The following is a 16,522-nucleotide window of genomic DNA, read 5'->3' as shown; positions in this document are numbered from 1 at the left end:
CAGAAACCTCTACACATACAGAAAGATGGCATGTCAAAAATTACTTAATTGGTATCAAAGATGCAAAATACATACTTGTATATTTCTGGTGAAAACCTTGAAATGAATTTCTCACATCACCGCAATACTTCCTATCTGTACTCTTAATGTGACATAGTGAGAAAGCAATATAGGAAGAGGAGTTACTTTGTCCGGAATTGTAACGTTTCTAGCCACAAATGCAGAGAATCCGGATTACATTCTTACAGGGAAATTATTTTCCTTTACAGATATTGAATGTGTCTCTTGTCACTTTTTTTACAGGTTGTTTAAGTGACAACCTCGTGCCATGCTGACCACATGGCGAGAGAGACCCAATAATTATCAATGTCTGATGTTGCTTCATAAAGCTCAAGATAAGAACGGAACGCGTCAAATTCTCCAATATTTCAATGTGAATTATAATGAGAACAATGATTAGAGACCAGAATTTTCAGTACATAAAGTTAATATTCCAATTAGCTATAATTACAAACGAGCAAACAATACCCTCAATTTGGTATAACTAATTCGGGCAGTTGACTAAACAACAACAATTCCGCTTTGTTTTAAAATAGTAGCGATGTAATTGACGAAATTTGCGCCATTCACTACAATTGGCTAACGCTTCCGTGACAGACTTGTGGAATGGTTTTAGAGAGTGGTGTTCGGATTTCATACGCATGTTCAAGTGAACGTCAATGCTGTGAACAAGACGGTTCTAACCTACATCACCTCCACTAGTGTATACTCGGGTCATTTTTAAGTTCTAGTACATAAAAATCCGGCCTCTATTAATGATAATCCTTTTCTGGGCATTTAAAATGATATGCGTTTGTTTGAAGTCGTAACTGTGTATTGTTTTGCAGATGTCATCATGAGTAATGTGTATGTTCTTTCGCTACGACTTATTGAAATGTGTGTTTTAGCGTATCTGTCCACAGTCCAGCTAACTACTTCAGCGAGCTATTCGCGATGAAATGGCGCTGGATGGATAATATATTGTTACACTATGGAATACTAATAATGTTTAAAACAAACCAACACGCCGCAGTGGCCTAAATGGTGGTGTGTCTGGTCATAACCTAGTGAAAACAGACATTTTCCTGGAAGGAGGAGAGAAGATGCATTTTCCTTTTATAGTGTTGTTGATATATTGTATTTTTTTTTTTTTTTGCTTTTGTGTTCGTCTTGTGTTGTCTAAGCGTTGACCTTGAGTCATTCTCTCCACACAACGAGAGAGGCTCGCTATTTGTGAATGTCTAATGTTTGTTTCCAGTCCCCAGTTGTAAAGGAACTCTAATTCTTGAAAGAAATGGAGGAAAAAGAGAAGGAGAAGCAGAAGAATAATTTGAAGCAGGTAGTAATAGAGAAGTAGTAAGATGGAAATAAGAATGAAGCGTAAAAGAGAAGAGTAAATAATGGACGATTAAGTATAAACAAATGCAAGGTAATAAGTTGAAATATTAGGCAAATAATGGTATTGCTTGAATAGTGGAATATCAGATGGCGTTAATGTAAAAGTGTGGACGAAAGTACATTATATGGAAATAGAACTAGAAGAAACGGAAGACGTGAAAGAAATAAGAAGAATATAGTCAAGTACGAAGTACAAAAATGGAGGGAAAGTTAAACAAAAATTAAAGAAATACTAGTAGACAAATAGAGGAAAACGTTGAAATACAAAATAGATAAGTTGCACAAGTATAACTTAAATAGATCTATACCAAAGGAAGAAGTTGAAGTGTAAAATAGAGAAGTTGCGGAAGCATCAAAGAGAGGTAGAAGTACAAAATACAGAAAGAAGTTGAAATATGTACAGTTAAGAAAGATTTAAAAAATGAACGTTGAAGGATTAGAAATATAGAGGAAGAAGTTGCAGAAGCGACAGTGAAAGGAAAATATAGGAAATAAAGGGAGAAGTTGAAAGGTATACAGTAGTGAAATAAATTAGAAATAGATATTGAAAGAATAGAAATACAAAAAAAGAAGTTGCAGAAGTGACAATGAGAGGAAAATGTAGAAAATAAGTGGAAAAGTTGAAGGGCATACAGTAGAAGAAGAAATTAAGAATAGACGTTAAAGTGGAAATATGAAGGATGAAGTTGAAGCATAAAATGGAGAAGTTGCTAAAGTATCAAAGAAAGGAAGGGGTAGAAATTAAAGGAAAAGGTATACAACACAAGAAGAAGTTGAAATATACATAATAAATATATATGTTAAGAAGTATAAATATGAAGGAAGAATTTGCTGAAGTGTTAAAGAGAGAAAAATATAGAAATAAAAGAAGAAGTAGAAGCGTACATAGCAGAGGAAAAAACTAAAAATAAATGTTCAAGAAATAGAAAAATTAAATGAAGTTCAAGTATAAAATAGTGGAAGAAATTATAAGAAGTTGGAAAAGAGAGAAAGGGAGGAGAAGTATAAATAATAGAAAGCAGACGAATAAATATAAAATGAAGAAGAATTAGAGGAAAAATGCAAAAGGAAAGACGAGGAACTGTTGAAGAATAATAAGTGGCAGTTACAACAGCAACCGATCAACTAGAAGATTAAGATGATAACATGCAAAGAATGAAAAAGGAGTGACAGCATATAAGAAAACAGGTGAATTCGAGGAGGAACTAACAAGGGAAACGTCACTCCTACAAACTGTGGGTAAATCGTCACTTTTATTGCCCAAGAAGGAAAATATAGGAAAAGCGCCAATTAGACCAGAATTGCGAAAAATCCAAGTTAACTTAAATAGTGGAATTAATGTAGATTTGTAGAGCATTTCTAGGGGTAGAAAAATGAAAACAACAGAACCAAAAACACTAAAATAAATATGTAATCTATACACTACATTGGTTATTATTACTATTACTATTATTATATTAGAAAATATTGAAGAAAACAGTATCCTACACCAACATAAAATGATAAGAGAGATGATAAGATGATTTCAGTGATGGTAATGTTCAAGTTGATAAATACAAAATAATTATGAAGAAGATAAGAAACGAGATAGGACAGACGACGATAAATTATGATAAGAGTAAATGTAACAAATATGATGATGACGACAATAATTATAATGACGTTAAAGAACATAAACAGAATCAATGACATGAAGATGATAATACATTATCATGAAATAAAGACAGAGCAGACAGATGATAAGAATGTTGTGGTAATTAAATTTATCAAGCTGCTAATATTGAAGGCAATTATAAAAATTATGACCTTGAAGGAGATTATGACAATATTTATACAGGAGAAGATTGAGTGATGAAGATGAAAATGATGGTGAAGAGACTGAATGCATAAAGAAGATAAATATAATGAATAGTGTGAGAGTGAAGAAAAGAAGAAGAAGATGGTAATGATGATTAAAATGAGGATGGAGCAGATGACAATATACAAATCGTTAAAATGATTTAAAAAGGCCATAAATATAGTAGAGTTTATGTAGATGATGAAGACTATGTTAATGACAAACATTTTATTTTTAAGGCCATCAATTGAAAGAAAATACATCAAATCATACTGCCAAATAGAACGCCTAACATAAACACTTAGCCTAACAAATATAGTGAAAGTCGTAAAATCATAAGCGGACGGATAAAAAGAAGATCATGATAAAATATACCGGTTATAGTAAAATTTATAAAACAATAATGATGATAACAAGATCGAGAAAATGTAGTTAGAGATATCAATACAACAAAAATAAATGTTACGATAAAATGATGCTGATAATGATTGAGAATTTAAAACATGTAAATATACGATGGTAATGTTGAGCAATGAACTGTAACGAAATGGTAGCTTTCATCAAAGTGTACCGAAGTTCGGATAGGGAAGAAACAGGAGGAAGAAGGAATGTAAATAAGAAGAGAAAGAAATAGTAGATAAAAGTGTACAAGAAGATAAATAAATTGATTAATGAAAAAGAAGAACAAGGTTCAATATTCCACAAATTCATCAAAATTAACCTAAAGAGGTATAAGGGATTACAATAAAGTCAAGGACTTTTAATTCTGGGTAAACATATTGAAAATTATGCAGCTCCAAGCGAGCTTCAGTTCATGTCAATAAATACTTTCCAGGCACCTAAACCACAGGAGAGCAACTCTGCTAACACAGTAACAGAGACCAACCCCAACACAGGTACAGGTTCAAACACCAGCAGCAATTCCCAAAATCGTGCATCAACAACACCGCCACCAACATCAACAACACCAACATCAACATCACCAACACCAACATCAATAACACCAACACCACCAACAGCAACAACAATAACACCGGTTGAATCGACAAAACAAGCGCGTATTGTAAGTAACCGACCAGCATCAGAAAAAGAAATCGCTTCGACTTATTCTCGTTCTTTCTCTTTCTATATCTGTTATGTGTTTCTGGGCGTTTGTGTTAATTGTATTGTAGAATGTAACACAATTTGCTTTATGTTAATGATTTGATTGTCATAAATGTGTATTCATGTTTGCTTATTCTGCTGTTCTTAAGCTTCAGCATGTGTTATGATTTTCGTACCGGCAAATATTTGGAACTTAAAATCTCAATATAGTGTCAAATTACATGGCGCTATAATATAGATCTACGTCTAAAGAAAACCAGCTATTGTCTAGTTTCCGGGAGTAAAATCATGCCTAATTCTAGTGCCGAAGTTATAGTTGAGCATGGAGGTAGATCTATCTCAGTGGTTTCCAAATTTTTTGAAGGCGCGACCATTTTTGGGCGAGACTTTTGTTTGCGACCCCCACTCACTACCGTACCGGTTCTTGAGATTAAAAAAATACATATCCCTGTAAAATTGCAAACAACTATAATTTTACACAAAATCGGTGGACAGCATTCAAACTACGATTTTAAGCAACATCTTTTTGGGCATTTTCCGGAAGAAACTCAAAAACAATTACGACAGTCACAGATCGATCCTGGACCCGTTTTTAGACAATTATTGCTTTCGACTGGCTGAAATTCCAAGAAATATGAGGAACAAGTTCATTGAAACAACTTATCTATCTACTGATGGAATGTTGAAACCAGACGTCTTTTTCGCAGAGCAGAGACCAGTTCTGAATCAAAAGAACAGGCCTACCTTGAGCTTGCAAAACATTCAATTTTCAATATCGTATTTATGCAAAATAAGTGTCTCGTCTATGATTGTCTTCAAAACAAAAGCGAGGAATCTCCTTAAACTTGAAAATGATACCACTGTCTGCATAGAATACTTAGTCCAGATTTGAGAAGCTACTTTCTGAAAAGTCATGATCTTTTTTTTTACTTTATATCTATTTAAACATTTTTTTATTTTTATGTTAAACGTTTTGTTTATGTTTCTAAACACAAACAATGTATTTATACATACAATAGTATTTGAACACAATTATTGTGTTATAGACCTTATCAATCACAGTCAATAAAAGTTACAGTTAAAAGATTCTTGTACGTGATAAAAATACTTACTAATTGGTTACCTAGAGATAACTGTTCTAAATTCACGACTGTTTGGAGTAAATCATCTCGCGATCCCCTTCATCTCTTAGACGACCCCCACTTAGGGAACCGTTGCATATCTTCATGCTTCCTTTGCGCCTTCTCTAGCATCTGCCTTTTCTTTTCTGAAGGCTATGAAACTACAGGCATGAACAGAATGCCGGTTAGTCAGTTGCGTGGTTTAAAACATCAACAAACACATCACGTCCTTTAATAAGTTACCAATTAACTGTAGTGAAAGATGCTACGTGTCTTCAGAAAACAGAACACATAGTGTTAAACTTTGTCAAATGTAATGAAAGAAATCATATCACACTGCCGTAACGAACACATCGGATGAAAGATTGCCGATTAAAACGGGAGATGTCAAAAAAACAGTGCTGAACATACACGCCATCGATAATTTTGCTAAAATTAAATTACGTAAAATAATGCTGTGGAACAGAAGGTTATACTGAATTTATTGAAATGGATAGTTTTTACCCAAAAGAGCAAATGCCCGTGCTTGGGGCAGTTCCAGTTGCATAATATAATACTAGAAGTTAAGTGATATAATTACAATTTTAAGTAAAAGTTGAGGAAAAAACATTAGTTGAAGAAAAGAATAGGAGAAATATCTGAACGAAGAAAGTTAAATACTGGACAGTTACAATAAAAAAATAGAGAGTACCGGTATTTAATTCTCTTACTGAAAATAATATTAAGGTTACTTAATCCCGGATTTATTTTAATAAACCGTTTATATGATCTTGGTCCATAAAATGAAGAATAAATTTTCCCAGATTTTGTATTGTGTTTGATTCAAGAAAAAAGAGAAAGGTGACATATTTCGGTTAGTATTAAGACATGTTTCTTTGTCATCTTCATACTTACTACGATTTTTCTTAAAAACGTTCAACAGAATTAAATTGTAATTTTTTTAATATTACGAACACAACAAATATTATGTATACAACTCTATTTTGATAATAAATCCTGACCTGAGTTATTTTGAGTTTAATAAAATAATTTAAGAGAAAAAGTAAGTGAATTATTTAGTCTCCTTTTCTATTTTTATTTTTCTTAATTTCAGTATAGTATTTATTCATTCCATCTTGTATTCTGTTCTTGACTTATTTCTCTATTTTTATCTTCGTTATAATTATCCCTATACAACTCTATTTTGATAATAAATCCTGACCTGAGTTATTTTGAGTTTAATAAAATAATTTAAGAGAAAAAGTAAGTGAATTATTTAGTCTCCTTTTCTATTTTTATTTTTCTTAATTTCAGTATAGTATTTATTCATTCCATCTTGTATTCTGTTCTTGACTTATTTCTCTATTTTTATCTTCGTTATAATTATCCCTGTTTTGTAATATAATACAAAAATTCTGAACAAAAAAATAATCAAATGTTTTGAGCAATCAATAAGTTTTGACAAAGACATTCTAATTATTATTTTTTAAGAAAATACCACGGAATAAGATGTGATTTAACAATTCCTCCCCGACCAATTATACCACATCTTCTAAGTATAGACTCAAATATTCCTAAATATATTATTAAAATATGAATTGCTAAATAATATCGGAGAATGATAAATTTACAAATAATTTTGGGAGGTGTTTTACATAAGAGAGCAACATGTTTACCTCATCCTATACAGTATATTGATCAATGGCAATACCTAAATATTTAACATATGTTTCTTCCAAACATGAACAATTACAATTTGTAGGGGAGATATAAGAGTTCAGGAATTATAATGCTAAACAAAACACTTCATTTACGTATTATTTTAATTTCTTGAATATTTCTTGCTACGAAGCTAAGGATGAGACTTGTTTAATTATTTTTATTAATTTAATTTTTTGTGACATAAACATGCCATTTCCGGATAGGAATAACATATGAGGCCATCTGATAAATACACATTCATAGTACAAAACTTTAAGAAGTTAAATAGAAAAAATTGTTGCTTTGGGTTCTAAAGACATATAACTTGCTTAGTTTTTCTATTAGCTTTTCTCTGCGAGTGTTCCAAGATAAATCTGAATTTATCTATATACCTAGAAATTTTGTGATTGATCTTGTTAGTTATAGAATCACTGAACGAAATATTAAATTTATTGTGTTACACATAGATTGTTATTTGACATGTAAAAATACTGTCTTATTGGTATTGAAATGAGTTTGAAATGAGTATATTTGTAGCTAGATTTATATGTGCATATTGAATTTACTTACTGTGTGGATTGTAGATTATTTATATGTTTACTGATGGTGAATAACATATCTTTTCATCTGCGAGTACAACGATTTTCGCTTGTAGTGCATTTGGTGGAAGATCGATAATGACTGTAGAATAGATCCTTGAGGATATACCATGTCTTTTGATTCTACTGAATCTATTTGTACAATCTGTTCTCTGTTGCTTAAATGTTATGCAAGCTAGATTGCTGCCGAACTTCTGATCCCCAATAATTTTTCCTAGCTTTTGGATTAGAATTCGTCGATCATATCAAATGCTTTCGTGAGATCTATGAAGAGTCCTATTGTTTCTTCTCTATTGTCTTTCGCATGCACTTCTATACAATAGTAACGCATGTATGATTATCTTAACTTTTTGACTCACTTGCTAAAGCAGTATGTTTTTCTAAAATTAATTAATTCTATTCAACATAACTTTCCATAAATATTAAAGAATATATAATAGAGATATCGGTATGTAATTTTCTGCTTTATTTCTTTCACTTTTTTTTTACTGGTATGACTTTTATCTATGTAAATTAAGAAAAAATAATTTCAGTTATTTTTTTTTTGTTTTGGGGCCATTCATATAAATTTTTTTCTAGCAACTTACCATAGAGCTTTTCTTCTATTTTCAGCATGTAGTATGCATATGATAGTTTGTGTCTTATGCATAAATTAATCCTTTTTTTTAGTATGTTGATGTATCGCATTTTGTTGTAGCGCAAGTAGTTCTACAGATTCCATGCAATTTTTTTCTGTTGCAAGATATCTGTCTGTACTCTCTTCTTTTTGTTAGTCAATTATGTATACATTTTTTGTTAATATATATTTGTTTCAAACTTTATATCGCAAATGCTGTTTCTAAGACAGAATACTTAGTAATAAGTTATGATACATATGAATTCTTCTAATTTTTATCAACATTAAGTTCATATTTAGAACATTATATCAAGATTATTTTTTTAAATAAATGGTTGAAATATTTTTTGGCAAACATACTGTTTAAATGGGGATTGAAGTTTTCAGGATGCGAGGTACATTAATATTTAATGTAACAGCATTATGTCATGAGAAACTGATATCAACAAAAATTTAATTATTTTGTGAAGGTGAAAAAATTCCTATCTGTAGTTATATCATGGCTGAGAGAATGGCGTTTTCGACTAGCATGTCAATTAAATATACGATCTACGATCTTATAGGACTAATAAGTTATAGTGTCATGTAGAACACGTCGTTTAAATGTTCAAATTAGAATGCTAGACAGAAAACATCACCTAAAGTGTTAAGAGCTGAATGAAGATAATTCAAATCATAATATCAAGAAACAGAACATACAAGAAAATAACCAAGTTTAGTAAAACGCGTCAAAATACACTGCCAAAAAAATCGCCTAAGACTGGTCTATTGTAGCGAGACAGAACACAGTATCAATAACATTACTATTGCAGTCAATTGAATGGCATCAAATCACAGTGCCAAGATGTACGATGACACTGCCATACTTCACACGTCATCATGAAATTTACCAACTGTAGTTACAAGTACAAATCACATTCTTCATTAAAATAAATATGTCATCTAAAAGGTATAAAACTGTAATGGCATATACGTAAAAATACATGTGTAATGTCATTGTTAAATTATGAGTCATCTTATAACGAACAAAAGATGTCGAATCATATTAGACCTACTATATAAAACATGTTTTCTAAAAGATTAATTTATTCAAATCTGCTTTACAGGGAGCTTTACCTGAAAGACTAGATTTGCATAATATATACGTCACTGTGTACGTTAACAGAAAACCACAATTCCAAGTCACACAGAGATTGTGTGCACTCGATGTGGGTCTCTGGCGTTTCGTCAGCCCACGTGAGTTGTGTGGATATAAAGGGAAAAGTTGAGACGGTGTCGGGTGGAGTTCCCGGATAGCTCAGCTGGTAAGAGCGCTGGTACGTTCAACCAGAGGTCCCGGGATCGATACCGGCCCCGGAACAATTTTTTCCCTTGAAATTATTCAAATCTGCTTTACAGGGAGCTTTACCTCAAAGACTAGATTTGCAATAAAAATTGTATTTAATATCAAATTACACTTCCAAACCTAACAGTTACAGCATATAAAAAGTCTGAATTTTGAAGAAAATTTTGTTATCCTGACATACTGAATATATGTATACAGTCATTTCGCACTACCACACAGAATATGTCATCTAAAAAGTTAAAACTCGGAACCACACTGTCACATTAAACATGTTATCTAGATTACAAACCATTCTAAAAAGTATAAAATCACATTGGCACGCTGAACATGTCATTTACAGTAGGTTATAAATCATAGTGAAAGATGTAAAATCACATTGGCACGCTGAACATGTTATTTACAGTACATTATAAATCATAGTGAAAGATGTAAAATCAAATTGCCACGCTGAACATATTATTTACAGTAGATTACGAATCATAGTGAAAGATGTCAAATCAGATTGCCACGCTTATAAATTGTAGTGAAGGACGCAAAATCACATTGCCACACTGAATACATTATTTACAGTTCATTATAATTTAAATCATAGTGACATATGTAAAATCACATTGCCACACTGAATACGTTATTTACAGTTCATTATAATTTAAATCATAGTGAGATATGTAAAATCACACTGTCATACTGAACATGTTATTTACAGTAGTTTACAAATCAAAATTGAAAGACTTAAAATCACACTGCCACGCTTGCAAATTGTAGTGAAAGATGTGACATCACACTGCAATACTGAACATGTTATCTAGATTACAAATTATAGTGAAAGGTTTAAAGTTGTAGTGAAGTATGTAAAATCACATCGTGCCACGCTGAACGTGTCATATAGGTTACAAATTATGGTGAAAATTGTAAAGTCTGCTGAATACTTCATCTAACAATAAGTCACAATTTCTAGTGAAAGTTGTAAAATAACACCGTCACAATGAACATATACTCCAGTTTACAAATTGTAGTAACATATTATGTGAAATCATAATGCAAAACTGAAGCTCCTCAAATCACACTGTCAAATGCTACGGTACCTAAATTTACTAGTAGTATCGGCAGTATCATATCACAATACCAAACAGAATACTGTACAGCAGATTAAGATAAAGTAGTGTCCATTGTATTAAAAGGCTTAAAATTACACGTTTATCAACGTTCACAGACTGAATTTAAAGAGGCACCGAGTATTAATATAAAACAATTTTACACCTTGAGTGGTTACATAATAGTACATTATGCAACGAGCCTATAATGGTAGTAATTAAGACGCGAGTATGTTTGTTTATGAAACGAGCGCAAGCGAGTTTCATAATTTTCATACGAGATCTTAATTACCATTATAGGCAAGTTTCATACGACTTTTTATGCTCGACCATATTTCTAACTTTAAATTATTCATAAGTATTCATGTTATGGTTATCTAAGTGAGGAGCGGAACTGACCTTATAAATTGTGAGATGTGCGCAGACGCGAAAGTATTGATTTTTCCGAGGAACGAATGTCATTGACCTTGATATAATCTAGAGAATAACATGAACATTAATCTTGATATAACCTGGAAATTGATTTAGAATTGAAAAACGAGATGACAAATTGAATTTATTTGAATATTATTTACAATTAACGCTAATAAGTAACAGAACATAACCTTCTGCGACAGTATTGGATTTCCAGCCTCCGTGACGTTTCGCTAGTTGTCTTTCGATTGCATATCCGAGAATAATCGATACTTGCGGTTTTATAATGCTACAATGGTGATTTCTCATTGGCTGAACAGCTGAACTATAATGAATAGGTGTACTTTAATGAGGTGCATTAAAGGACTACTACCAGGTGTATAATTACTACATTTCGGCATGGTCGAGCATAAAGTATTAGGTAAGTCATTTTCCCCACGAGATCGGCATATAAAAATGCTAGTAATGGCATTTTGTTTTACTCCAAAAGGTGTAATAATTTATCCAAATTTCACTAAGAACTTATAAGAGGAAGGAGTGAGAAAGAAAGTTATTGTTGGGTTACGATAGCGAAATTCTTCAACAGGACAGGACGTAAAACATGAAAACATCAATATAACCTGCGTTGAGAGACCGAACTCAAGTCATCTGGGTCTTAAACTAGTTTTTCTGATATTCTGATGGTATGTTGCAGGTGCACAGGGTGCCGTGGTTGAGCATCTTGACGTCACCTTGCGTGTGGGCCATCATTATCACGCATGGCGCCAGCGTGTTCGGATACTTCACAGTGGTGAACCAGTTGCCCACATACATGAAACACATCCTGCACTTCAACATCAAGGAGGTAACCTAGCAAACTCAGAAAGCTCACCTGTTTAACATTAAGGAAACACTGATGTAAGATGACCAAGGAGAAAGGTATGCGAGTGTTTCATGCGTGCTTTTCCTTACTGCATTCTCTGCATTCCTTGAGTCTGGATGCATATTTCAATTGATTTCTCAGACATCGTAGCAATCCTCTTCTACATCCATGCCTCTGGCCAAGATTTTACACGCTTTTTACATTGTTTGTAAAGGCATACAAGTCATTTTTATATATTTTATGTCTTTCTGCATACTTTTGCTTGGTTACGAGGTCATATATATATATATCGATTACAGCGATATTTTACTACTTAATTAACTTATTATTCTCAGAACATGAATTTTCCAGCAGTCGAAAAGTATTGGGAATATATTTGAATAAGGAAAAAAAAAAAGTTTCCTTCCCAGGCAGGATTCGAACCACGAAAGTCTTAGTTACCAGTCTATCGTGCTGTGGAATGAACAAGGCTCTGAAATCAGCTACAAAGGTCGGTCTGGTTTTTTGCCACTACTGTACATATCAGCCAGAACCTCAATCAGAGGTTATGAAAATTTTATAAAACAATTAATACAGAAATAACATAACAAATTTGTAATGATGGGTAGTTTGAAATCATAGTCTGTAAAGAATGAGTTGCTATGATAGCAGTAATATATTGAAATATTATTGCAAGGAAAATTGTTTAATAATATTAATTTTATGACACAAGTTACGCTTTAGTTGGCTTAGTAATGTGTCATGGCACTGGTGCAATAATGTGGCATTTTGTGCACGATTACCAACAGTAAAGACTGTTTATAATGCTGCTGTACAAAAATTGTACCATTATGAAACTAGTTTATAATGCACTAACTGTATAACTCTGGAATTCTAGATTTGACATTATTTTCCTCGAAGTCAATGAAGTCCTGGCTTCGAAATATCCAAATCTAAGTTTCGAAAATTTGAATTAACGTGTAAATTTTTAACATCTGTTTAAGTAGGAATTGAAACAAGAAAAAATATTTATTAATCCAATAATTTGGATTATCCAATTTGAATTAACGTGTAAATTTTTAACATCTGTTTAAATAGGAATTGAAACAGGAATAAATATTTATTAATCCAATAATTTGGATTATCCAATTTCGAATTAATCAATCCCTGCTGTATTTGTTGAAATTTAATTTTCTTCTTCTAAAAATCTCTTTCACATTCACATTATAGCTTACATCACTCATAGTTGAATACATTGTTACTGTATAATTTTTTAATATTGTGAATTTACTTCGAAAGAGTTTCTGTCTCAAAATTACGAATGTAAGATATCGTGGAAGAATTTTCTTATCGAAAATACGGAAGAAATATTCTTGTTATTTGATTCAGGTACAAGTGAACCCGCAGCTAACAAGAGCAACATCTGACATCATGTTTCCTTCTCAACAGAGTTGGGTACAATTGCCACACTTGTCGACCTTGTAGCCGATGTTTATCCAACTTCAAGTTCAGAATTCGTGTTTTGATTGCGCATAATAGCCATCAGTACTACCGTGCACCTGGGAACCGCCCTGACGTCACAATCAATGTCAAGAGTTCACTTGTCAAGTCCAACATGGCTCGAAACAAACAAACAGCTTGCTTGATTGTAAAGTGACATAGCATATCTGAATAATCAAGTAAGGATGTCAATTCCTGACTTCATCGTGGTTGTACTTCTTGACGTGTAAGATCTGTATTAAACCTAAAATATAGAAAAAATCGAAGGATTTCATGGAACGGAAATCACATTGACGTCGACTTCGACTTCGGTAGCCATGGAAATGCTTACGTCATATCCGATAAACTCAAAAATGCGATCGAGTTCATTTCGCATACATAAACTACTTAGAGCAGTTTATTATAATTAGTGTTGTTCATCGATCAAAATATTTAATCGTTAACTATTTGAATTTAATCGGTTAATTAATAGATTAATCGAGTTTTGATCGATTTGAAAAAATGTTTTAATATACTGTAATACACAATTATTGTTAAATTTAACTTGTGTTCGGTGATAAGCATAGGTATTAAATGTTGTATATCTGCAAAATATATTGTATTGTTATATTACAAAACAACTATTTTAATTATTTACTAACATTTTTATTATAAGGCTTATAATGTATTGTGTTAATTTCTTCGGGAATTTTTGAGACAAACATAAAATATAAAAAGTATGAAACCTCACCCAATTAATACTGCTTCATCCATGATTTTAAACATGTGAGTGCATTCACATGCTCCGAATTAAGTGCCGTTATACGTTTAGTAACAATGTTTCCTGCATCACTAAACACAAAAAGACTTTTTTTTTCTGTTAAGCACTTCTCCACGATCGTTCAATTTAAATCCAAACGTTTCACCGAGTTTACCTCTCAATTTCTCACATAACCTAATGGTATTTAGACTTTTCACAAACTACAGAAAACTGTTTTTTTTTTCTTTTCAAACTAAACACACAACCTTCATATACAAACTCAGTACAGAAACTGCAACTGCAATACAGTAGACGAAACAGAAGATAGGCCCCTATTGTAATCGAATTACCAAATTTTAGAAAGAGAACGCTCTCACTTGCACTCACTGTAAACATGGCTATTTTATAAGGGATGAGGGGGACGAATCCCAGAAAAGTATGTATTTCATATGCTAGGAAGATGAGCTGACAACAAAGTGGAAGTTTTCTTGGAAAAGCATAAAACTTAATAAGGGTTTCGCATTGTTTCAACTTTCAATAGAGGTAGACTAGGTAACTGTCCTCATATCTCCATCTCTTTCTGAAGTGTTTGTGCAAAGATTTTCCCTACGCTATCTGGTTTACAGTTAGAAAATAGCAGTACTATTGTGCTTTTAAGTAAGCAAATTCCGAGAGAGAAATATTGTCGGAATTTTTAGTATGAGTTTGTATTAACAAAATAATATTAAATATCAACTAAAACCGATTAATTTTAATCGACTCAATTATTGGATTAAATATTTTTGATCGATTAATCTTAAAACAGGAATTGATCGATTAATCGATTAAATCCTACAACACTAATTATAATCCAATGCAGACTGCAATATATTAATGAACGGAAACAGACGAGTGCTCAATACATGCGTAACTATTATAAAGTTCGTACTGTCGGCTAGTCGTCAGTCTATCGCTATCCAACCATCGATTGCATAAGTGTCGGGCAATCGAGCCGCTCCCGGCCTATGTGTGTATTTTGGACGATTGTACATATTTCGAAGTGAAGAGCATATTTCATAATTTTTTTTTTGTAGCGAAAATTTCTTTCTGGTTTTCTGGACTTCGGGAACGCATATAACTCATTAATTCTATCGTGTTACCAGATTATAAATGTTGTCCCCTCACTTCATGTGCTGTAGAAAGAACTTTTCCTACGCACAAGTTATTTTACGTGCAGGTGAACCAAGTTGGATCCTGGAAATATGGAAAAGATTATTGTACCACAAAGTGTCATACATTCATGAAAAAAAAATCGTCTATATCAATTTGATTTTAATTAAATTAGAAATGCCAATAAGACAATAACTAAGGAATTAAAGTGACTGTGGTTTCCTTTAAACCCAATTATTTGAATATTTCCCATTATATGACTATTGTTTTGTATTTGGTGGGATATTGTAGTAAAGTACCTTGCCGGTTCTTCAGATTTTAGTGCATAAGTGCATATTTGAATGCATATCTTACAGTTTTTAGTGCATATACTAATTCTCAACACTGGTTCCGATGTTACAGAACGGCCTGTTATCCAGCTTACCCTACCTCGGCAAGTACGTCTTCGCCGTGCTCACCAGTGCTCTCGCGGACTACATGCTGCGAAACAATAAGTTCTCTCGCACCGTCACTCGAAAGATCTTCACTGCTTTCGGTAAGTTTTAATTCATAATTTCCTTTTCTTAGAAAATCGATATCAGAAATGTTAGGTTCTAATCTCTCCACATTTTTACTCATTGCACAACAATTCAATTTTTTTATTTACGTTTAAGATTATATTTATGTTTAGAATTTATTTGCTTGAACAGAAATTAAAAAAAAAAGCAAAAGAAATAAAAATATACAGAGATGAAACAATATTTCGATGTTCGCAAATAGGAAGATAATCTTTTGTTTTCTGGATTTTACTCAAAATGCATTTATTTTGGAATCTCAAAAAGTAAGATATCAGTGACTCAGAACCAGACTGTTCCAAGTCCATTTTACTACTTTTTTTTTCAGGAGAGCTATTTTAAGCTCCTGGAATTGAAAGCTTCATTAAATAGTTTGGAATAGCTTCATAGCAACCTTATGGAGAGGAATATTTACAATTTTAGTCGATTCATGTATGCAGACAAGAACTGGAACACAATGAAACACAGATTTCTTTCTTATAAAAAGTTGGA

General features: G+C 32.3%; 1 protein-coding gene across 2 annotated transcripts in view; it reads left to right on the top strand.

The window, feature by feature from the left end:
* LOC138706525 (sialin) overlaps positions 1-16,522 on the top strand; it is a 182,300-nt gene that overhangs the window by 146,414 nt on the left and 19,364 nt on the right. The window contains exons 7-9 of one of the 2 annotated variants that reach the window (XM_069835905.1): positions 4,110-4,337; positions 11,942-12,091; positions 15,879-16,011. In XM_069835905.1, coding sequence (XP_069692006.1) covers positions 4,110-4,337; positions 11,942-12,091; positions 15,879-16,011 — 511 coding nt within the window. The remainder of the gene's footprint in view (positions 1-4,109; positions 4,338-11,941; positions 12,092-15,878; positions 16,012-16,522) is intronic. The other variant, XM_069835906.1, reaches the window with a different exon arrangement.

Source organism: Periplaneta americana, chromosome 9 (genome assembly GCF_040183065.1).
Source record: "Periplaneta americana isolate PAMFEO1 chromosome 9, P.americana_PAMFEO1_priV1, whole genome shotgun sequence".
Lineage (NCBI taxonomy): Eukaryota > Metazoa > Arthropoda > Insecta > Blattodea > Blattidae > Periplaneta > Periplaneta americana.
This window is presented reverse-complemented; position numbering and strand designations above follow the sequence as displayed.